This window comes from Mirounga leonina, unplaced genomic scaffold, assembly GCF_011800145.1.
Source record: "Mirounga leonina isolate KUSES-001 unplaced genomic scaffold, KU_Mleo_1.0 Mir_174, whole genome shotgun sequence".
In the NCBI taxonomy this organism is placed as follows: domain Eukaryota; kingdom Metazoa; phylum Chordata; class Mammalia; order Carnivora; family Phocidae; genus Mirounga; species Mirounga leonina.
Genome location: NW_023270451.1, coordinates 78,429,880 through 78,455,483, shown reverse-complemented (window position 1 = coordinate 78,455,483; position 25,604 = coordinate 78,429,880). Strand labels below are relative to the sequence as shown.

Genomic DNA, 25,604 nt, shown 5'->3' with positions numbered 1-25,604 from the left:
ATTCTGCCCAGTTGGCCTCTCCTCAATAATTAATATCTTGAGGAACAGAATCACAATTTCATTAAAAAATCTACATAACTTTTTTTACTTCTCTCTTTTTTGCATTTCTCACAGCCAGTCACCAGTTCAGTCAGACTCCTTCCCCAATATCTTTCAGATCTGTATCTTCTTCTCCATCCCTACTGGAAATGCTTTAGTCAAGCCACTATTTTTGGCCTGAACTGTGACCACAACTTCCCCACTGGCTCCCTGCTTCCAATTGGCAGATGGATTAATCTTTCTACTGCACAAACAAGGTTATTTGGTTTTCCTATACTCAGGTCCTCAGTGGTTCTCCAAATAAAATGCAAACTCTTCAGCTTTGTAATCAAAGGTCTTCATGACATCTCCTATGCCTGTGTGGCCTGCCTCTTCTCTCCCTTATGTTCCAGCCGTACCAAACAAACAACTGTGCAGTAATAATCGGTAAATCCATGTAAATAAAGAATTTTCTTTTTTTCTTACTTTGCCTCTCCTTTAACTTCGCATTTCCCTGCACTCCTGCTCTTCTCAGCCCTGGCCCAATGCCATGACCATTTCTATAAGCATTGCCATATGCGTATAGTTTCACTTTTTAATTGAGGCAGGCTTTTGATTAATGTGTAATAAGCCGAGTAAAAAAGCACCTTAATTTTGAAATAGGGGTAAGGAGCAAGGCTCTACAGATAATTTGCCAAGGTAGGGCAGAGTTAGGATTGGGGTTTGGAATTGAAGTTGGAATATATTCACTATTCTTTCCTATTAGCCTAAATCTATCAGGTGTCTCTCCTCTAAATTATTCAAAGGTTTACTCTAATCCCCGTAAGACATATATATAATACATAATATTATATTCCTATGACACCCCTACATCAAAGTTGACCAGGCAGGCATTATGATTCACATTTTATGTCAATGTTAAGGGGTTTTGCCTAACCATGGTTAGTGGTATGACTGAGGCAAGCACTGAGACTCTGCTTCTTAAACTAGTCTTTGAGAATTCACGCTCTCTCCACAATGTCTCCTAGACCTCAGAGCTTACATATCTAGAGGCTGGATCTCTAATGGTAGAATTTCAGGCAGTGAAAGAAGTCTGAGGGACCAACCCCTCAGGTATGCTTGCCATACCTGACTTCGTTACTTATACATGCAGCCCAGGACTCACTACCACAGCAAACGTGCTGTCACTCAGCTTCCCTTCTCCAAGCATTGTGTCTCTCCATGAGAATTTCCTTCCCAGCCTCTACAAACCCAAAGCAGCTACTTCTTCCAAAGCTCCTGAACCCTCCTGGGGGGAGCAAGGAGGGGGAAGCAGGCTCAACACCTGTGGCTCAGGAAGTTCGGAAGACTCTGGGGGCAGCCCCAGGCATTTTCCTGCCACAGGAACTATTGGCATTCTGGTAGAGAGCAGGTAGATGGGGATTCATAAAGGTAGAAAGTCTCTCCTACTTAGAAACCCTCCTGACTCAGCCACTTTTTTTTATCAAACACAATTTTAGGATAATTAAAATCCAGGTTATTATTAAAGACCTTAATGATCATATACCATTTCCCTCTCCACAAAGAGATGCCTCTACTGTCTTCCCAATCCATCACTTTCAGCTAGCTTCCGGAAGTACCCTATCTGTTAATTCTTTCCTTGTTTTCTCCCCGTGAGAAAGGAACGTCTTGCATTCGACCCTCCCCATCTGTTACACACGCATACACACACACCTCTCCTGTCCAGTCAGCCTGTGACTCCATGCACTATCTCATCCCCACTCCTCATAGTCTGTGGAAAAGGAAGAAAATATCAGGTCCAGAAGAAAAGTGTGAGTTGTCCAGATCATTTAGCAAAGCAGACAGGGACATTTAAAAGAAAAAAAGAGCACTACTTATTTAAAGCCACCATGTGCATGGAGAGAAGTACTCACCTCATAGCCGTATCCCTTTATTTGCTGTGTCTATCCCTCAGTAGTTCTTGAGGAACACTGAGCAAAGGTGACAAGGCTGATGTAGCCAGCTTCTGCCAGGATCGATTTATTGCCCTGTAAATTTATGGCGATTGGAGGATAGGAGTGCATTTTCCAGCTAACCATAAAGGGCCCTTGCTTTCCCTGTGACTTAGAGAAAGCTCCATTTGTTAATAAAAGAGGAAGGTGGGGTTTTATTCTAATAGTTATGCTTCTTCTGTGTTCCTGTTCATATCCAATTACTTTGCTTGTCACACTACATTATACTTGCTTGTCTGTCCACGCAGCCTAAAGTGTTCAGGGAGCTGGCCATCTCCAGTCATACCTACAGCTCCTGTGCTTAGCACTCTGCCCAACATAAACATACAGCTATTTGTTGAATAAGTAAATGAAAAAAGGAATAGCTCTTGCTTGGTTCACCCACATTGTTCCTTTTTCCATTTTGTCTCCCAAAGTTCTCTTGAGTAACTCAGCTTTCCATTAATTTAAATAAGCATCCCCACCAATTATTCTCAATAAAATAAGTACCATCAAACTAGACATTATATAATCTTGAAGTGGGAAGACACCTCTACTGGAAATTTGTCATGCTCTTTGACTTTTCGGCACCTTTAAAAAACGTCTAATATTTAAGGAACTTTCCACCCTGGGAATTCTGCCTCCCCTCCCCCCTCCCCTAAGTAAGAGGTTAGAAATTCTCTTTCACAATCTCCCTTTCAGCCAAGGTAGAGGCCGGTGGCCGGTGGTCTGCGCTCGGCCAATGAGATGTGCCTGTGGAATCCAGGATGGTAAAGAAGCACTGTTTCGGAGGCAGCAGGGACTGGGGACCTAGCAGCATCCTATGCTCAGTACTGGGAGTACAAGCTGCCAGACATGTGCTAAGGGCCATGGCAGTGGAACCTCCCACAAGGTAATCAGGCTGGTGTACCTAGCCACATAGCCTACAAACCTGACACTCTAGCCCTCCTGGAGTTTCAGTGAGTCACCAATATCTTTCAAGATTCATTTTTGTTCTTAAGCTAGCTAAAGTGTGTTACTTTTGTAATGAAATATAACTCACATGCCATGACATTCACCCTTGCAAAGTATACAGTTCAATGGTTTTTAGTATATTCACAGAGTTTTGCAATCATCACCACTAATTCCAGAACATTTTCATCATTCCAAAAGAAAGCCATCACTCATTCAAGGTCACTCCCCATTCTCCTCTCCCCAATCCCTGCAACCACTAATCCACTTCCTATCTGTATGGACTTGCCTATTCTGAACGTTTCATATAAATAGAATCATACAATATGCAGCCTTTTGTGTCTGACTTCTTCCACTGGCATAATGTTTTCAAAATTCAACCATATTGTTGTAGGTATTAAGCACCCTCAGGTATCAGTGTTTTATTCTTTTTTATGGCCGGATGATATTCATTACATCAATACATTACATTTTGTTTATATACTCATCAATTGATGTACATTTGGGTTGTTTCTACTTTTTTTGCTATTAGGAGCAATGCTGCTATGAACATGCATGTACAAGTTTTTGTGTGGACATATATTTTCAATTCTTTGGGGATACACCTCAGAGTGAAATTTCTGGATCATATGGTAACTCTATCTTTAACTTTATGAAGAATTGCATTTTCCAAAATGGTGGCAGGCAACATATTACGTTCCCACCAGCAGTATATGAGGGTATACAGTTATGTATCCTATATATAACAATCTATGAGGGTACACAGTTATATATCCTATATATAACAATATATGAGGGTACACAGTTATATATCCTATATATAATAATATATGAGGGCATACAGTTATATATCCTATATATAACAATATATGAGGGCATGCAATCTTTCAATGGCATCCAAGATCCATAAGTAATACAGTAGCCATAATAGTCCATGTTTACTTTAAATGCTCAGTGAATGGCAAGCATACACACACACACACACACACACAGAAACTTGGTTTCTACTTCAGGAACTTCAGGAATGACATAAGCACCTTATCTTTTGCTCCAGTAAAAGAAAGCCTTTGTTAGAGGGAAAATGTACGCGGATCTCATTTCAAATTGGGACAATATCTTGGGAAAAGATAAAGAAAGGAGATTTATTACTACATAAGATCATTCTATTCTTTGTGAGATAATTTACCCTTAGCTCCCCACATCCTATGCTCACTTATGACATCATTCACATTTCAGTGCTAACTGACAATCCCAGCTATAATCTGTTTCCTAAAGTGCAGAAATTAGCTAACTTTGCAATCCCTTCTTGCTAACTAGCAACTGGAAGATTTTGCGTCACATGCTTGTGTTGACCAATGAAAAAGAGACATTCTGAAGAAAAGAAACAAGCATGCAACCCAGTATCTTCCAGTTGTTTACTAGTAAGAAGGCATGGTGAAGTTAGTTCTTGGCAGAATTTATAAAGTAATCAAAGCAAGCAGATGGTTGAATCATCAAGTCAGAAACCAAAAATATGCATGACCCTTAACTTTCAAAGCACCATCCTCCAAGGCAAGATGCAAAGATCTCAATGATATTGCAGTAATGACAAGAAGGGAAAGGTACTGACACTTGGACCATATCTGCCAAGGCCAACACAACCTTGTCTTTGTAGGTATCTATGATAATTAATATTATAACAAGGATGCTTTTAATAAGAAAAGGAATAAATTTTCTTCCTCTTAAGTTAAAGGGTTTCAGATTGTTATTTTTTTTTTATTTTTTTGGCATACCTACAAAGAGATAAAGTGAAATTATGCGGTCTTGGGGAGAGAGAATATCTCAAAAAGACTCCAACCTTTCCCGTAATAGCTGGCCAGGAGTTACAAGTGTAGGTCCATGTTACAAGGTCTGCTTCAAGGTAGCCACAGTGTATATGGCTCCATGTGTAATTGTTCTTATTCTTTTTCCCAAGTTTTTATTTAAATTCCAGTTGTTAACATATGTATAATATTCGTTTTGGGTGTACAGTTAACTATTTTAATTTTTAATATGATAAATATCGATATAACCCCATGTACAAAAGCTTTGGAATCCTCAAAAATTTTTAAGAGTATAAAGGCGTTCTGGATCCAAAATATTTGTGGAACTGCTCATTTGGTGTACTGATTTTCAGATGTCTTAATTAAATATGATATATGAAATGTATATGATATATATACATTCCACATGAATAAAAAATTTAAGTGTATATATTATATAGACTTTTATATATTAAGCATATATGTATATGTATATTACATATATACTTAAAATTCTTTTTTAAATTTAAATTCAATTAGCCAACATATAGTACATCATTATATTTTGATATAGTGTTCAACAATTTGTTAGTTGCATATAATACCCAGTGCTCATCACATCACGTGCCCTCCTTAATGCCTACCACCCAGTTACCCCATCACCCCACCCACCTCCCTTTCCACAACCCTCAGTTTGTTTCCCAGAGTCAAGAGTTTCTCATGGTTTGTCTCCCTCTCTGATTTCTTCGCATTCAATTTTCCCTCCCTTCCCCTATGATCCTCTGCGCTATTCCTTATATTCCACATGTGAGTGAAATCATGATGTAATTGTGTTTCTCTGATTGACTTATTTCACTTAGCATAATACCCTCCAATTCCATCCATGTAGATGTAAATGGTAGGTATTCATCCTTTCTGATGGCTGAGTAATATTCCATTGTATATATGAACCACATCTTTTTTTTTTAAAGATTTTATTTATTTATTTGAGAGAGAGAGAGAAGGAGAGACAGTGAGAGAGTATAAGTGGGGAGGAGAGGAAGAAGAGGGCTCCCTACAGAGCAAGGAGCCTGATGCAGGGCTCAACCCCAGGATGCTGGGATCATGACCTAAGCCGAAGGCAGACGCTTAACCGACTGAGCCACCCAGGCACTCCATGAACCACATCTTTATCCATTCATCTGTTGAAGGACATCTCGGCTCCTTCCACAGTTTGGCTATTGTGGACATAGCTGCTATGAACATTGGGGTACAGGTGCCCCTTCTTTTCACTGCATCTGTATCTTTGGGGTAAATATCTAGTAGTGCAATTGCTGGGTTATAGGGTAGCTCTATTTTTAGCTTCCTGAGGAACCTCCATACTGTTTTCCAGAGTGGCTATACCAGCTTGCATTCCCATCAACAGTGGAAGAGGGTTCCCCTTTCTTCATATCCTCACCAATATTTGTTGTTCCCTGCCTTGTTAATTTTAGCCATTCTAACTGGTATAAGGTGGTATCTCATTGTGGTTTTGATTTGTATTTCCCTGATGACAAGCGATGTGGAGCATTTTTTCATGTGTCTGTTGGCCATTTGTATGTTTTCTTTGGAGAAGTGTCTGTTCATGTCTTCTGCCCATTTCTTGACTGGATTATATGTTTTTTGGGTGTTGAGTTTGATAAGTTCTTTATAGATCTTGGATACCAGCCCTTTACCTGTTATGTCATTTGCAAATATCTTCTCCCATTCTGTAGGTTGTCTTTAGTTTTGTTGACTGTTTCCCTTGTGGTGCAGAAGATTTTTATCTTGATGAAGTCACAATAGTTCATTTTTGCTTCTGTTTCCCTTGCCTTTAGAGACATGTCTTACAAGAAGTTGCTGCAGCCGAGGTCAAAGAGGTTACTGCCTGTGTTCTTCTCTAGGATTTTGATGGATTCCTGTCTTACATTTGGGTCTTTCATCCATTTTGAGTTTATCTTTGTGTATGGTGTAAGAGAATGGTCCAGTCTCATTGGCAAAGAAATCAAACTCTCACTCTTCGCAAATAACATGATATTTTATGTGGAAAACCCAAAAGACTCCACCCCAAAATCACCAGAACTCATACAGCAATTCACAATGTGGCAGGATACAAAATCAATGCACAGAAATCAGTGGCATTCCTATACACAAACAATGTGACTGAAGAAAGAGAAATTAAGGAATTGATCCCATTCACAATTGCACCAAAAACCGTAAGATACCTAGGAATAAACCTAACCAAAGAGATAAAGGACCTGTATTCTAGAAACTACAAAACACTTACGAAAGAAATTGAGGAATACATAGAAAGATGGAAAAACTCTCTATGCTCATGGATTGGAAGAATAAACATTGTTAAAATGCCTATGTTGCCCAGAGCAATCTACACATTCAAAGCAATCCCTATCAAAATACCACTGACATTTTTTGCAGAGCTGGAATAAACAATCCTAAAATTTGTATGGAATCAGAAAAGACCCCGGATAGCCAGGGAAATGTTGAAAAAGAAACCAAAGTTGGTGGCATCACAATGCCTGACTTCAAGCTATATTATAATAAGCTGTGATCATCAAGACAGCATGGTACTGGCACAAAAACAGACACATAGACCAATGGAACAGAACAGAGAACCCAGAAATGGACCCTCAACTCTATGGTCAACTAACCTTCGACAAAGCAGGAAAGAATATCCAATGGAAAAAATGAGTTTTTTAGATTAGATTAGATTAGATTAGATACAGTCTCTGTATCTAAAATTCTTTATTCAAATAGAATTCCAGTATGTAACTGAGTAAATGACTGAAGCCAGGGTGGGGAGCTCAGATCCCTGCCAATCTGCCTTCTTCCCTCTCCCAGAGAGCACTGCAGAGCCCTTTTCCAGAGTTTGGATATCACAGCTTTACTCTGACACTAGAAGTTTGCAGATGAGGAGGCATGATCCCAGAGTGACAAAGTGACTTAACCAAGTCCCTGACCCTAAAGATTGCTTCTGAGTTCTTTTCATTCAAATGAAAGCAGCAGAAAATGCTCAACCAGTAGACCAAACATATGTGATGGGGCAAGGCAGGATGCAACCATATACTTAGAGGACAGCTCTGCTCAGAAAAAGAAACTAAGGGAGCCACATACCTAATTCCTTCACTGACACTCTTCCCAGAGCTGCTAAGAATCTTTTCAGTCTTACATGGAAAGTCTTCATGTCCATAAGAAACTGGCTGTTTAAAAGTCAAAAGGATGAATGAATTCAAGGCAGGTGACTGACTGAGGCTTGGGAACTCTTAAAACTATTACAGCTACATAGGGACCCAGTCACTAAACTGAAGGCTGGGAAGCAGACATGTCTTAATCTAGGAATTCTTGAATTAGGATCCCCAGAGCTCCAAGGAGTATAACTTAAGGAATCTGCAAATACTGATGGGAAAAATACTTCTTTGTTCACTAATTTCTAAGTGAAATTTAGCATTTTCTTAGACTATAAATGTAGATAGCAGAGCATAGTCATGTTAGCAGTACACATGAGTCTCTCAAAAATAGAATCACAGATATTTTCATATCACATTATGAAAACTATAGTAGATATCTCAAAATATTGTTTATGCTGATCATCAGTGGAAATTATGACACTATGAAGCCCACTGCTAGATCTTAATTATTTAATGTGATCATTAAAAATGCCTCATGTGCTGGGTGTTACACGCAAACAATGAATCATGGAACACTACATCAAAAACTAATGATGTACTAGATGGTGACTACATAACATAATAAAAAAAAAAAGCATGAGACTTAAAAAAAAAGATATAGTAATAACAAAAAAATTAGAAAAAAGAAAAGAACATAGGAATGGTACAGAAAAAAAATGCCTCATGTGTTACTATATTAAATTTTTAAAACATTCATGTAAATGTATTTTAATATAATCAGATTTATTTAAAATAGTATGCATTCCTGGTGTTTAAAAAAGAAAGAAAAAAACTTAGGGAAGTATATACACTTGTTTCCAATACACTCATTATTCAAGGAATACTAAAAGTAAATATGCATGTTGAACACTAATAAGTCATTTCTTTATCCCAAATCTTAACCATTTCAGGTTTTAACAAATCGTGATGCAAATTCTGTTTTTGCCAGGTGACATTTTATCAGACATTTTGCCAGTTGCTACAATGAGTAAAACAACCACCACCACCCAAGTACAGGCTTCCACAAACCTGAATCTTAAGAAAAACCCATGCCAGAGGTGTGAGAGAAAGGGTGGATAATCATAAATCTGATTGTTCCATCCGTGGGTTAGACCGCAAGAACTCTGATGCCAAAGACAACAAGACAAACTTACAAGGGTTTTCCCAACAAGAAGCCTTAACCCCAAAGGTAGGTTACCCAGGGTAAAAATATCATAAAATTCCAAATCTCTTGTAAATTTGCTTGTTTTATTTTTCTCTGGCATTTAAGTTGCATGCGTTTGTGTGAACTATGGTTATACATGTTAGGCACAGAGCAAAGAAATAAGATTTACACATTTTGAAGCAAAGCACTGCAAAAATAAGTTCCATTTTTTACATTCAAACTCCTTCCTTTAGTTTTGCCTGCTTCAATCTCATCCTCACCTCTATTCCCATATTCTGTATTCCCCCACCTGTCTTCTTGCATTCACGTGAGTTGGCCCTTCTTGTCTCCTTCCCATGAGGCTACTATTCCTTAGATTTTTGTGTTTTCTTCTTACTTGTCATGATCATTTTTATCACCATCTTCTGTTTCCTCTCATCTTTCCTGCTAACCTTTCCTGTGTTTCCCCGCTTTCCCCTTATATCATGCTCTCAGCCTATTGCTCCCCTCTCCCTAAAACCAACTAGCAGATGTTCTTTCTGAATACTTTCTTGAGGCATTAGTCAACCCCCGGACCTGGAACTGTCCTGGCAAGCTTTTTCTTGTGTATTTAGCAAGAGTGGGGCCCATTCCCTGATTACACACCCACCCACCCACCCACACACACACACACACACTCACACCCCTTCATCGTGGACCCAGTTCATCTTCAGTAGATATTATATGAGGAGCCATCAGTACCATGTTCTTCACACAGAGATAGGAAAACAACCCATCGATTTCTCACATTTCCCTATGGCCCATACCACAGGGCCAAGACACAGACAAAATATATGACAAAATTAACAAAATACTTTACCCATACTGAGCATGAATGAATTAACAACACACAATAATTTTATAAGCATAAGATATAAGTAGTTCCAAAGCTGTTTGTAATTAAGATCTTTCTCTAAAAATTCACAGAGTGCTTCTCCACGTTAGTGAAATGAAATTATGGAGGCTGATGTCTCTGCTGGTCACGTTAATGCTTAACACCTGTTGGGAACCAAAGGAAAAGGAGTGGGCATCTGGTGATTGAAATTTCCTGCACTCATACAAATCAGATACAAGCCAAAGGTCCACATGCACTCTGCTACTTTCACAATTCATTGCCTAGCTGTAAGGCAGCCCTCAAGTTTTCAGGTGAGGAGGCTGTTTTTGGATTCCTTAGAGTACAAAGCTTGTTCAGTGACAGGGAAAAGACAACAGGCCCTAAATAATGCAATCGCAACCACTGCAGAGAAAGAACTGCACAGAAAATTGGAGAAGATGTCTTCATTTCCAATCCTCAGAACTCTCCTTTGACTTCCTCCTTTTCCTGTTCCCCCATAGTGACTTGGTGATTGCCCAGTGAAAGTTCAACAGTTCAGCTTTTTTTCTAGGCAAATGCTTTCCATAAAATGTCACTGCGGGTGGCCATCACGTCAGCTAGCGTGACAGTGCAGGAGTGGGTCAGCAACAAAATTGGGCAAAGCCCGTTAGGAGCTCTTGGTAAAGTTGGGGAAGGTGGTTGACAAGAAAGCCACAAATATGAGGAAACGAGTTAAAAAAAATACATAACTGAAGGAGAACTTTTGTTTCAGGCCTTATAATCAGAAAGAATTATGAAAGAAAAACAGTCCGGGAAAAAGGAAGAAGCAAGCACACCCAAAAAGATCTGTTTACCATGAGGATAGGTGTTGGAAATGCCACACTGCATTGATCCCAAGGGGCAGGATTTTCCACACTTAACATCCACGAAATCAGAATGTGTCTTGCAGTCAACAGCCTTAGAATTACTGTGAGCCAAGCAGCATTCATGACAATTGCTATTGTCTGTGCATGCATGAACTTCATTGCTGTTATTGGTATTATGAATGGATAGACTACAAACCACTTAAGGATTATTTTAGGAAAGAATAGGAATCCTGGCTGATAGTAAGATCAAAAAAGTGCTAGGATGAAAACTTGTATAAAGCATTTGCTACATTTCAGAAAATCCCATGATGCTAGTGAAAGAATTTTTATGAAATGATATATCACCAATGCCTCTGATAGCACAGAGGAAATACCTTAGCCCATTCATGCCACATATTTCTCTTTTAAATAATAATAAATAAGATAATTTATAATATTTACATAAAATTTTGAATAATAAAAGAAAAATCTGTGATACAAATTGGTTAAGGCATTTCTTTCTTTCTTAAAAAAAAGATTTTATTTATTTATTAGAGAGAGAGAGAGAATGAGAGAGAGCACGAGCAGGGGGAGGGGGAGAGACAAAGGGAGAAGCAGACTCCTTGCTGTGCAGGGAGCCTGACGTGTGGCCTAGGACCCTGGGATCATAACCTGAGCAGATGCTTAACCCACTGAACCACCCAAGTGGTTTTTGAAATTATGGAGGCACTTCTAATATTTTTTCACATTCAGAGTCTACCTCATCTAAATTACTTTGATGCAGATTTATCAATGTTCATATGTCTCTACCCAATATTTTCCTCTGTATTATCACTAACATTGAAATGATATAAATCTTCATTTAAAGAAAGCTTGCAAAGCTCTCTGTGTTGAAAGTAGAAATTTTAAATGCTATGAAGCATTGTATCATACTTTGTAATCCTTTTTTCCTTCTTTGTGGCACATGGAATAATGGGGCAACTTTAACTGATGGTGTCATATTTGATGGAATATGGTAGTTTGAGCTGTTTGGGAAGTAGATCTCTGAGGCGAGGTGAAGGAGTAAAGACAAAGTTTTATATAAATTTGCAGACAAGAAAAAGCAAGGATCCAGACCCTCAATTCCAAATGATGATAAGTCGGGAATTTTCCCTTCTTCTCCATGCTGTCCACTGTTGACACACTGAACACAGAGAGCTTCCTGAAGTGCTCTGCAGGAAAAGCTATCATTGGAAGGGAGGTGGCCAGAAACTGCCCTAGCACTGGACCGGTAAATACCACCGGGACTTTTCACTGGTCACAAACCTGTATCACAGGGTCGTTAGTGAAGTTTGGCGTTATCACCATGCTGCTCACTGAGATGCTGACACTGGAAATGGGAACACTGCCCACTCCCCAGATCTCAACGTAGCCCAGTTTCAGTGGGTTTGAATCAGTGATGTATTTGTTGAAAATTATATGACTCTGCATCATGTTCTATCAATTGGAGATAAAAAGAAACCGGAGGGGGGGGGAAACATAAACAAAATCCATTTAAATTTTCCCAAACTTTTTAGACACAAATGCAGATCATGAAGTAAGACAATATGAGAGTCACCATCTTGTGCCCTTGAATAATGCAGACCATGATTTCATCCCTCTATCTCCTGCTTCCAACTATCATCCAATTTTGCATTGGCTAAGCACCAGCAGTGTCTCTAGACTCACCCTGAACTCTAAGGAGACAAAGAGTCTCAGGTATCAGGAACCTTCTGTTCTACATGTAGAGATGTCACTGTGCAGACCATTCTAAGGCAACACAGGAACAAGGGCTAGATAACATAAAAACAATCTGTCTGCACCTTGGTGAACTGGAAGAAATTACTGATGAAATATAAATTGGTTTAATCACAGAAAACTTCCAGAGAGCATACTAAATTTCCTTCTGAAGTCTACAGGAAGGGAAGGATGCAAATTAACAAGAAGGACAGGGAAGGGATTCTCGGCGGTACTTTATGCCCTTACGATATCCAGCATCTAACTAAGCCAACAGAACTCTGTTCTCCCTTCATAGTATCAGTCACACTCACCTGGTTGGCAGAAAAGTTGGCCAGGTAATAGAGTCCTTTTCCATAAGTATCTGCAAACAAGCAACAAGGTAAGCGTGATCTGGAGCTGTGTTCTGAAATTCCAGTTGCTCACTTGTTGAGAAAGTAGGGGTGATTTTTATTTTTCATTTCACTTTTCTTCTTTACAGAGTTTTGTGAGATCAGTCAGACTTTGCCCCCAAACTCCATTTACACAAATGTTTGAAATGGGTGTGTACAGATGTATCTGTCTAACAGAGTCACCTCATAGAATGCATTTTCCTGATACCACTCTTAATCTGCTTCTCTTTCTCATGGTCTACCATTCCCAGCATCTTCCTAGTCACCTCAGAACTTCTAGATTTCTACTGCTAGAGGCACACATATGTGTGCAAACGTGCATGTACACCCAAATCACAAACATCAACACTGGTGTCTTGGTCAGCTTATTTTGAGAGGTATGAGGCACCTTGTTTAAAGGCAATCTCCAGAGACCAAGGAAAACCATAGAAAAGACTTCTTTGTCCTTTATCCTTAATGTCTAGCATAGGCATCCCCACCCTACCTCCTACCTTTGGGGCTTGCTCACTCTTCCCCATATTCTATCTCTTTCTAATTTGCTTACCACTCAATCAGAGGGCGTTGGCTATCCTCTAGAGCTGTGCTGGCCAAGATAGCAGCCACTAGCAATATGTATCTGTTTAAATTACAATTAATTACAGTTAAAAATTCAGTTTCTCAGATGTACTTGTCACATTTCAAATATGCAACAGTCACATAGGCCAATGGCTACCGTATTGGGCAACACAGATATAGTCTATTTCCAACACTGCACTGGACAGCATTGGCTTAGACATAGCTAATGGAATGTAAGCCTTCCTCCCAAGAGTTTACCAGTTCCTGTAAACTCCTAGTGGAAAATCCCCTCAAGTAAATAGCACAGATGACAGAGAATTGCCTTTCTTATTGGGACAGTAAACCATGTGATTAGAGAATGTGCCCTTGAACATAAAGCATATGGAAGTATATCTCAGGTGGCTACTAAGAAACTTTCCCACACAGTGAATTAGTATAGTTGGGTAATGGTGAGAGATTCAGAGCTACGTTTCATTTGCATGAGGCATAAGGATCATATACAATAGGTATTGTGCACTTGAAATAACAAATGGCTATGTTTAAGAATGCAGAACTGTTTTAATGTGGAAAAGATAAAAAGCAGGCCTGTCCCTTAGTCAGTGGTATTGACACGAATCCAGGGCAACCCTACTCACCAATGCTTTGCCCATCATCCCAGAAGAGCCAGCCATTAGCAGTCCCCTCATCATCCAAGGCAACCTTGAAGCCTATGAATTTCTGACGGCTGCAATGAGGTAGGAAAGATCAATTAGCTAAAAACAAAACCACTACCACAAACCAAGGGTTTTCATAGAAACGTAACGGAAGTGCTCCATGGTATAAAGACTCGGTACTAGGATTCAAGAGACTTGTGATCTAGTTCTAGTTCTGATTTCAGGTCAGGAATGAATGAATGAATGGATGAATGAATGAATTAAGAGAATTTTCCTTTAAGGCTCTGCAGGTCTATAAGTGCTCTAAAAGTATTATAAGAAACTACAAGCAAACTCACTGGTTCTGTGAGAAAAATCCTGATGTGCTCTTTCTTTTTTCATGACCTAATTTCCTAAGCACGTGTAGAGTGAGCTTTGTTTACAAATGTTCAAAGTTCTTCAGTTTTTAACTGAATTTTTTGAATCAAATGAGTATGGCTCTAAGAATTTTAGTTGGACGTCAGACAGACATGGATTTTAGTCCCTGCTCAACTACTTATGACCACTTGAAGACTCCTTGCTTGTCTGTGAAATGGGGATAATCATATTTACATCACAGAGTTTATTTTTCCCTTTTGTTAAGAAAAATAAATAATTTCCAAATAGAAACCTCCATATTAGTATAGTTCTAGGCACACAGCAAGCATTCACTTGATGTTAGCTATTATTAATTATTATATAGACTTAGGTCTAGAATTCTAAAGTCCTGTATGTGAGGAATCTCAGCCTCAAGCATCAATTGCAATGCAGCTTACACATTTTCAGCAATGGTTTTCTTAGCAGAGTCAATTAAGATCCAGAGAGTCTTCTAAAACTAGTATGAATTGAGTTGCTCCTTGTTTGACTTCCATTTCAAGTGTGATCAATTAGACCTATCATCTCACCCACTTAAATCTAAAATCTGTTAATAACTGTTCAAAGAGCGCAAAGTCTGAAAAAGTTTAAAACACAAACAAGCCAACAAACAAAAATCTGTAGTAAAATTCCTTCGGGGTCTGAGGGCTCTGCTTACAAATTGGCAGGCTTCATCAGGATCTGAGCTAACTGGCAGGTAAAGGAGAAGCCTTGTCCCTTGTCATTCACCTTAAGTGGGTGTTCTGTGCGGGCTCTTGCCAGGGCAGGATGTAGCCCCCACGGACATGAAGATTGATGTGGTCAAGAGGGGCCGCCAAGGACCTCCACTCTCCCCTTGCTCCAATGTCCACACCCTGTGGGCCAGAAGAAGGTAAGACAGGATGAGAACACACCTCACTGAACAACGCATTTACTAGACACCTTGTCTGCTCTTCTGGACTTGGTGCCCGTCCATGACCCCTCAGCACACAGCTGTTATTACACGTCTCCACGCTCACTCAGCTACTGTGTGGACTCTCACGATGCTGCTACAACATCATGTCAGCACCCCTTGTCTTCTGGGATTTCTACTGTACATACTCCATGAGATCGTAGTGTGGCTCTCAGCCCACCCTCATTCTACATCCTGTTTCTGTGTCAGAGAGCAGTGCTGCAGGAGGTTGAGCAAGCCTTTTCTTTATTCCTTGTTGCCTCGTGATACACACCCTACAATGGCATTTCTAGACCTTCTCTCACTTTGTCTCTGCTCCGTCTCCTTTCACTGCCCCCATTCCCCACTCCCACCAACTTCACTAAAGCCTTGACTCCTACTTGACAGAAAGAATTAAAATGAGCGGACTTACTTTACAAATCCTTATCTTTAACTCACTACAACTTCCTTTATGTTTAACATCTTTCTCTTGCCTCCTGTGTGACAGTTTCTAAGAAACCAGCCTTCCACATTTCTCCAACCCAAGGCAGGGCTTCCCAGCTCCAGCAGTGGGGACATTTGGGACCAGATAATTCTTTGTCATGGGGGCTGTCCTGTGTTTTTGGGATGCTCACCCATGCCTATCCCCTAGATGCCGGTAGCACCTCCCCCGGCCTTGCCCACCACATGTGACAACCAGAAAGTCTCCAGACATTGCCAAATGTCTCCTGGTAGGCTAAATTCACCCATTTGATAATCGCTACTTTAAAGGGAAGGAGGAAAGCTACCATAACATTCCTCTACTTTGGTCCCTTATGTTCATCTTGGCCACAGTCTGCCTGTATGAACCGTAGGGGTGGGTGGTCAGAAGGAAGCCCAGTGACTGTTGCCACACTCCCTGGGGTGGACTCTGCTTCATGGGCCTGCCTCAGGACTCCAAAGTCGAGTGAACTCCAAAAACCGGTGAACGAACGCCAACGAGATCAAGAAGTGAATATTACCGCCCCCCAGAAGACTCTCTCATTCTCTCTCATAATAATCACCACACTGAGGGCAGCTACTATTCTGCCGTCTATCACTTTTGCCTGTTTTTGAACTTATACGTCATACATGTTTTAACTCTGTTGTTTCAGGCTACTTGCACTCAATATTATGTTTGTGATGTTCATCATTTTTACTTGTGTAGCAATAGTTCAGTACTTACATTAATCTATAATATTAGTTTTAAAAAATAGAATACAATCTATTTATCTACTTTACTGTTGATGGACTGTCAGTGGGACTGGGTGCTGATCAAACCTTTTTGGAAAGCAATCTGGCTAATATCTGTCAAATGTTTAAATCCAAGAAATTCTACCAACAAAAGCTTATACAGAGATAAACATAAAATGGTGTTTCCTGCAGCCTTGTACCATGACATATAAAAAGAAAACAGGCAAACCTAAATCTTAAATGTCCATCACAGAAGTGGTTTGCTAAATAACTCTATACAATGGAATATAATACAGTTGCTAAAAAAAAAAAAAAAAAAAAAAAATGGGAAGAGCTTCAAGTTCAAAGAGGTCAAGTTCAAAGTTCTTTGATATACAAAGATCTTCAAGATATATTATTAAGTGAATTAACCAAGGAGCCTAATAGTATGTACAGTAAGATACTATTTGTGTAAATAAAAAAGAATACACATATGCTAATCTATGCACAAATTTTTATCAGCAAAAGTATATAACAGACTGCTAACAGGGACTGAGAGATAGGGAACATGGTGAATTTTACTTTCCTTTCCATTTTCCAATGCTTGTCCTTCTGGATTTTTACCAGAGGAGATAGCGCTACTTTTCTAATGTATTTTTGACACATTATATATCTTTCACGGTACCTTTCCAATCTTATAGTCCCCCTGGTGTCTTCCATCCTTTAACCAGTACATCTGTATCTCTTCTTCTTCTAAATTTTGACACCATGTTTTAATATTCCACAGTATTCCTTATACTGAATAATGAAATTGTTCCTTTTCACATGATCAGATGGTAGACTAGGTCTCATGCTGTATGTATATCCTCTAGAACTAGAATCGGCAAACTTTATCTAAAAAGGACCAGATAGTAAATATTTTAGGCTTTGCAGGCCAGATGGCCTCTGGTGAAACTACTCCACTCTGCTGTTGTATTGTGAGCACAGTTGTTGTTAACAATAAGTAAACAAATGCTCATGACTGTGTTCCAATAAAACTTTATTTATAAAAAACATATGAATCCGATGTGGCTGAGGGTGATAGTTTGACAACCTCCGTTCTTGTACAAAAATAGGTACCCAAACATGTGAAAATTAATCAAGGAGTCACTACTCCAGTAATCCCAACCACGGAATCTTCATTTCAATTTAACAGCAAGACTTAATTGTTTTCTAAATAGCTTGCTCCATCAACTTGAGGCTTCCTACGTGATTTTTTTTTCTTTCCTTCCTCAACCAAAGCTCTTCTGTTTAAAAACCACGTATAAAATCAGCAATCTTCAGGACACTTTTCTTTACAAGCCCTCTCGCTTCCCTTTCTTTCATGTAGTGCACACAATTATGTACATAAGCATTAGTGTTCACGACATGCAGATATCAGCTCCAGGTTCGATGGCGAACTCTATGGGGAAACTGTTGCAGCATTCCAACACCCGGAGTTCAGAAAGGTAGCCTGCACCTGGGCCAGGATGGGACAAGAGTGAGACAAGTGAGGTGCCCAGGGGGCATAGTTTAAAGCAGTGCTCGCTCTCAGGGTCATGCAAATGCCAGCTCAGGCCCAGGAAGGAGTACCTCTTTAAACTGCATGCCCAGGCACCTCACTTACTGCACCCTAGTGCTGGTCCTGCTCCAGGGAATCTCAGTGTACTTAGAATCATTGACTGGGAGTGAATGGAGCAGTCAACATGCAAATTCAGGAACAAGGCTAGGTAACTTAAAAACAGTTGGCTGCCCCCTCCTGGAAAGCTCTGGTTGGGAAGCACATAGCAGAGTTTTAACGAGAGCCTCCAGAGGACAGATCCAGCCCAGCAAAAATAAAAGGGGTGGGGGGATGGAAAGAAGAAGGTGCCAGGGAAGGACTCAGGGCTCCCTGAGACAGAGGAGGAACAAGATTTCCATTGTCCCTGTCTGGTTTTCACCTAATCCCATCGCAAACCCCTGACTGAAAGGACCAGAGTATGCTCTGCTTCTTGTCCTCCTTTTCCTGTATTTCTCCTTTTCCTGTATTTCGAGTCCTCTGCTTTGCTCTCCTCAGAAAAGTCGGAAGAGTAGGTTTGGTTATAGGGAGAGGAAACACCTCCTTTGATTCTTCCTCAAGAATCAAAGCCTGACTTGTGTCCCTATAAGAGTACATGGCCTTGAGGTTGCTTTGAAAGGCCCTGTTTTTCCAGCTGAATCTCTGGGGCTCAGACTAGACTAGAATGTTCTAGGACAGAGAATGATGATTCGTCTTGCATTTTGAAATGCACTTGTGTTGCTCCAGCACACAAGGGTTGGGTCTCATACCTCCGAGTGCATTTTACACACCGCCTAAGACCAGGCTTACCTCAGGAGATTACATTTAATATCTCCTCCTGGAGCATCTGTGCTATAAAAGGAGATATTTAATAAAAAGACAGAGAGGAAAGGCTCCTCTACATATGAACTTACAGTCTCGTGAGGGATGATATGAACAAAAACTCCAGTTTACTATACAATTTCAAGTGTTTACTGGTGTTGCCATTATACGCCATTGTGAAAGATAAAAACTAACACATACATAACACTCACAAAATACGTTATTTTATAACAATTCTGTGAGGGAAGTGCTCTTATCCTACTTAGAGGTGAATAAACTTAAGGCTATAAGGTTAAAATGACTTGTCTAAGATCACACATCAAATGAGTCACAGTGCCAGAACCTGACCAGTGGGGTGTCAGATTTGGAAGCCCGTGCACACCACCATTTTCCCAAGTTGTATAAATCATCAGAAAAACTTACCGTGTAGTAATCATACCAGCGGGCTCTAGGGAAATACGCAGTGACATTTCTGGCATTCTAAAATTAAACACAAACAAGGCTTGGGAGGTAGGCTCTTCTATCCAGGGCAGTGTAACCAATTTGTACAGTAAAAGAGCCAAAACAGTAGTATCGGCCTTGGACCCACATGCTCATCTTTTTAGAGGCCAGCAATGTTAGGGAAGCCTTTCTTCCCTACCCTTTTGGCAAATGGAAGATTTGCCTACCCAAAAGTAACGGTTTCCCTAAAGCCCTTTAGGATCAGGACTTTGGGGGAAAAAAAATCATCATTTGCTTATAGACTCACCCCCTCTCTAAAGAGACAGACTCAGTTTGGGTCTGGAGCAGAGGAAAATTTTGCAGATTTTATGGCGCCAGTACCTCAGGGATTATGATTAGTGCAGTAAGTTCTGGAGAGGATGCAATTAGCTGGTATTTTAATCAAAAGCCTATACATCAACAGAAAGAGTGAAGAAATGGATTTTCCTGCATGAGAACATATTATAGAAGGAGGGGAAGTGCTAGCCAGAAACAAGATTATACACATTGGTATAAACAATCCTGTAAAATTTGTTTCTGACCCATACTCCTTATTTTAGTTAATAAAGAAATTATTCTATCTTGAAATATAAGGTTCTTTCCGTCTTGATTATCCTACGAATCAGAATTTGTTATGCTGATTTTAAAGATGAGGGAGCAGAGGACCAGAGCACCTAAGTGACAGACTTCAGCTCAGAGGGAGAGGAAGAGACAGAAGTAGAGTAAGAGATCACATCCCAGGATCCCCAGCAGACCAGGCCTCTTCTGCTACCTCTAGGCCCCGGGCCTCATAGCTCTAATTCTCTCTTCATCAGAGGCCTCCATACTCACAGGCTCCAGGACAGGGCTGACCAGGAAGGCTGGGCCCAGCAGAAACTGGCCGTCTACATCCCAGGTCACCCGGTCTGACAAAAATCTGTAAAGAGAAACCAAGGTACCACAATGAGGACCCCAACAGGGCCTGAGGCCCAGACCCTGAAAAAACTCCTCGAGTTCAGACCGAAGTCAGAAATCCAGCTGCATTCTAGGCCTTCCTTTAACTCTTTCCCTAGGTCTCCTTTAATCAGATACATACTTCCTTTCTGTCTGTCATGTTCTTCAAACCCCAGAAATGGTTGGATTTAGAGATGTTCTCACCTATACATATCTTCATGTTTCTTAACTATGGCATGTTTTAAATGCGAGAATGGCCTTCAGCCCTCATCTCCATCCCTCACATCTGGCCTCGTTTTGTGACCTGAGCTGCTACAAAAGATCAGCAGCTCTTCATATGCCCAATTTAGGAAGAAAGTATTCCATGCTATATTGTAATCACTTTGAATTTTTTTCATTCAGTAGCCTTTTATCGAGGACCTAGGACATGACTGACGCTGTGCTAAAAGGAGTTATAACATATGGTCTGTGCCCAGAAAGCTTCTGGCAAAGGGCAATCATGTCTTTAATTTAATTTGGAAGTACTTTTTTTTTTCAAAAGCCATCACACAGAACGATATTATCCCTTAGTCATTGGGATCACAGCTAGACACTCACTCATGGAAAAGAGGCCTCACGACGGTGCTGCCCTCTGTGTGGGCCATGTGCATCAGGGTGTAGAGATACGGCAACAGGGTGTATCTGGTCAGTAGCACACTTTTGGAGATATTCACAAACGCAGCATCCCAGGACACAGGGTCTTGTCTCTAAAGGAGAAAAGAAAAGTATTCAGAGCTTACCTCAGGGACCTGGAAACTTAAGGAAGTCACTGAATTCTTATTACAAACGAAGATCATGCATAGCTAAACCAGAGTTGATTATAAATGAGCCTGAGAATATTCTCAATATACTGAAAGTCACTCAAGCTTTCCCAAGACAGCTGATGAAATTTCTCCATAAGACATTCTTTTGGGGATATATTTGGTACAACACAGCCTAAACAAACAAAAGAATCTAAAGAACACTGAGGAATCTGGTTCACTGAAACATGAGAAACTTTCCATGTACCTGTTAGCCATGGGTATGTCTTCTTGGAAAAATGTCTATGTGGTTCATCTACCCATTTTTAAATCAGATTGTAGGTTTTTGCTATTGCTTTGAATGAGTGCCTTATATATTTTGGATATTAACTCCTTATTAGATAGATAGATAGATAGATAGATAGATAGATAGATAGATAGATAGATAATTGATAGATAGATAGATAGATAGATAGATAATTTGGTTTGCAAATATTTTCTCCCATTCCATAGGTTGCCTTTTCATTTTGTTAATAGTTTCTTTTTTTCATTATGTTCAATTAGCCAATTATAGTTAATTGTTTCTTTTGCTGTGCAGAAGCTTTTGAGTTTGATGTAGTCCTACTTATTTATTTTTACTTTCGTTATTTGTGCTTCTGGTGTCATATCCAAAAAAATCATTGACAAGAACAATGTCAAGGGGCTTTTCCCCTGTTTTCCTCTAGAATTTTTACAGTTTCAAGTCCTACATTTAAATGACTAATCATTTTGAGTTAATTTTTGTGAGTGGTATAAGACGGGGCTCCCATTTCATTCTTTGGCATGTGATTATCCAGTTTCCCAACAGTATTTATTGAAGAGACTCTTCTCTCCGTTGAGTATTCTTGGCTCCCTTATCAAATGTTAGTTCATAGTATATGCAAAGGTTTATTTCTGTGCTTTTGATTCTGTTCCATTGATCTATTTTTAGGTCACTAACATACTATTTTGATTACTATAACTTTGTAATATAGTTTGAAATCAGGAAGCATGATACCTCCAGCTTTGTTCTTCTTTCTCAGGATTGCCTTAGCTCTTTGGGGTCTTTTGTAGTTTCATATGAATTTTAGGATTGTTTTTTCTATTTCTGTGAAAAATGCTATTGGAATTTTGATATTGATTGCATTGAACCTTTAAATGGTTTGGGGATAGTATGGACATTGTAACAATGTTAATTCTAATCCATGAACATGGAATATCTTTCCATTTGTTTGTATATTCTTCAATTTCTTTCATGTTATGTCCTATAGTTTTCATCATATAGATCTTTCACCTCCTTGGTTAAATTTATTACTAAATATCTTATTGATTTTTGATGCTACTATGAGTGGCATTGCTTTATTTCTTTTTCAGATATCTTGCTGTCAGTGTACAGAAACACAACTTATGCCTGTATGTTGATTTTGTATTCTGTAACTTTACTGAATTGATTCAGTCTAGTAATTTTTATGATATCTTTAGGATTTTCTATATATAAGGTCATATGAACTGTAAACAGAGACAATTCTACTTCCTTTCTGATTTAAATGCCTTTCATTTCTTTTTCTTGCCCGACTGTTCTGGCTAGGACTTCCAGTACTATGTTAAACAGGAGTAGTGAGAGTGGGCACTTGTCTTACGTCTCATCTTAGAGGAAATACTTTCAAGCTTCCACCTTTGAGCATGATATTAGCTGTGGACTTGTCGCATGTGGCCTTTATAATATTGAGGTACATTCCTTCTATCCTCAATTTGTTGAGAGTTTTCATCATGGAAGGAGGCTATGTTTTGTCAATTTTTTTTCTGCACATACAAGATTATCATATGATTTTTATCTTTCATTCCATTAATGTAGTGTACCACACTTATTTATTTGTGTATGTTGAATCATCCTCACATCTGAAGTCAAATCTCACTTGATCATGGTGTATGATTTTTTTCAATGTGTTGAATTTAGTGCTAATATTTTATTGCAAATTTTTTGATCTATATTCACAATATTCACAAGGGATACTGATCTCTAGTTTCCTTGTAGGGTCCTTATTTGGCTTTCGTATCAGGGTAATACTGATCTTGTGAAATAAGCTTGGGAGTGCTCCCTCCCCTTCAACTTTTTGGAAGCGTTTAAGGAGGTCTTGGTGTTGATTCTTTTCAAATTTTTGGTACAATTGACCAGGGAAAACATCTGGTCCTGGGCTTTTCTTTGTTGGGGAATTTTTGATTACTAGTTCAATCTCCTTATTCAGTATTTATCTGTTAGACTTTTCTATTTCTTCATGTTTCAGTCTTGGTAGGTTTTATGTTCCTAGGAATTTCTTCATTTCTTCTAGGTTGTCCAATTTGTTAGTTTATAATTGTAGTCTCTTGTGATCCTTTGCATTTCTGTGGTATTGGTTCTAATGTCTCCCTTTTTCATTTATACTTTTCTTTATATGAGCCTTCTCTCTTTTTTCCTTAGCAAATCTAACTAAAGGTTTGTTAATTTTGTTTATTCAAAGAACCAGCTCTTAGTTTATTGATCTTTTCTGTTGTTTTTCTGGTCTCTACGTCATTTATTTCTCCTCTGATCTTTGTTATTTCCTTTCTTTTGCTTACTCTGGGCTTACTTTGTTCTTCTTTTGCTAGTTCCTTGAGGTGTAAGGTTGGGTTGTTTATTTGAGATCTTTTGTTCTTTCTCTTTTTTATAATGTAGGTGTTTATCACTATAAACTTCCCCTTAGAAATGCTTTCACTGCATCCCATAAGTTTTGGTATGTTGTGTTTCCATTTTTATCTGTTTCAAGATTTTTTTTTTTATTTTTCTCTCAATTTCATCTTTGACCCATTGGTTATTTAACTTCCACATATTTGTGAGTTTTCCAGTTTTCCTCCTATTACTGGTTTCCAGTTTCCAAAGAAGACATACAAATTGCCAAAAGCTACATGAAAAGATGCTCAACATCACTCATCATCAGGGAAATGCACATCAAAACCACAATGAGATATCACCTCACATCTATTAGAGAGCAGAACGGTGGTTATCAGGGGCTGGGAGATGGGAGAAATGGGGAAGAAAAGGGTACAAACTTCCAGTTACAAGATGAATATGTTCTGATAATCGAATGCACAGCGTGGTGACTATAGTTAACAATACTATATTATATACTTGAAAGTTGCTAAAAGAGTAAATACTAAATGTTCTCACCACAAAAAAGGAATGGCAATTATGTGAGGTGACAGAGGTGTTAACTAATCCTGCTGTGGTAATCATTTCACAATTCATAAATGTATCAAATAAAAGAACAAGAAACATGTGGTTTGATGGTTTTGAAGATGTCATAGAGAATATAGCTCATATTTGGAGGTTGTATTCCTAGTGACACAACACTTTTGAGCTATAAGCTAACATCCTACCCTGGTCCCAATGGTGTTGTGGTTCCTCGAAAAGGGGTAAAAGGCCCCCAGTTGCATCCAGCGAACACACATCTCATATTCAGCATCTTGAAAGAACCCACAAATATCTGCTCCTGTCTGAAACGAGGTAGAATAAAACAAACCTGTTAGTGATTTCTGAAAGATGTCACTACATGCTTGGGGATTAGAAGTGACCCAAAAGACACTTACATAAGATATGCCAAAGAGGCTGAACTCCATCATGCCTGCAACGAGAACATAGCTGTGTCAGAGGCGGCCTTGTGATCTGCCTCCTCCTCCCTCAAGAATCCTTTATCGAGGGTCCTGATCCCCTCCCCCCCAGAAGAGGCCCCTAAGGAGAAGCCCACACACCAATGATAGACTTCTTCAGCTGGTCCCAGGCAGCTGTGTTGTCGCCCAGCCAGTGGCCTCCCCAGCGGCCAGAAGAGGGGAACGTGGAGCGGGTGATGACAATGCCTCTCTGTCCCGTCACCTCCTGCACAGCTCTGGTTGGAAGGCAACAAGCAGGTGATTGGGAACAGATCAGGGGTGGAAAGGCCACAGAGCTTCTCCTCCCAGAGTTTCGGAGCCTAAGGTATGGCAACAAAATGTCTCCTGCATTATTTGGGGAAATATGGAAATCTGAGCCATAATGAAGTCCCCACTGACTGACCATACGCGATAGAGATGATAGTAACAGTTATGCCTTAACCTAGTGTTTCACAGTGCTTTACAACGAACTTTGTAATAAACCTACTGGATCACCTAAAAATAATGACTAATCACTAAGTCTTACCACTTCTTTACTAAGTACTAAGTTTTTATATTTGGGGAGAAAGAAGGTGAATTTCTTTATAAGGCCTTCCTTAAGATAACTCTTATTATTCATTAAGCTCACAAAAGGGGACAGCACTAATTCAGCAGAACATCAGTTGGCTCTCCAACAAGAAAGGAAGGAAGGCAGGAAGGAAGGAAGGAAGGAAGGAAGGAAGGAAGGAAGGAAGGAAGGAAGGAAGGAAGGAAGGAAGGAA

At 39.5% G+C, this 25,604-nt stretch overlaps 1 protein-coding gene across 1 annotated transcript in view; it reads right to left on the bottom strand.

The window, feature by feature from the left end:
- Positions 1-9,706: 9,706 nt before the first annotated feature.
- The window catches only part of MGAM (maltase-glucoamylase), a 187,124-nt gene continuing 171,226 nt past the window's right edge, over positions 9,707-25,604 (bottom strand). The window contains exons 42-52 of the mRNA XM_035021254.1: positions 24,946-25,079; positions 24,784-24,818; positions 24,574-24,690; positions 20,981-21,129; positions 20,282-20,366; positions 19,394-19,450; positions 15,222-15,346; positions 14,082-14,170; positions 12,814-12,863; positions 12,050-12,220; positions 9,707-10,084 (exon numbers count right to left, since the gene is read on the bottom strand). Coding sequence (XP_034877145.1) covers positions 10,007-10,084; positions 12,050-12,220; positions 12,814-12,863; positions 14,082-14,170; positions 15,222-15,346; positions 19,394-19,450; positions 20,282-20,366; positions 20,981-21,129; positions 24,574-24,690; positions 24,784-24,818; positions 24,946-25,079 — 1,090 coding nt within the window. The 3' untranslated portion in view covers positions 9,707-10,006. The remainder of the gene's footprint in view (positions 10,085-12,049; positions 12,221-12,813; positions 12,864-14,081; positions 14,171-15,221; positions 15,347-19,393; positions 19,451-20,281; positions 20,367-20,980; positions 21,130-24,573; positions 24,691-24,783; positions 24,819-24,945; positions 25,080-25,604) is intronic.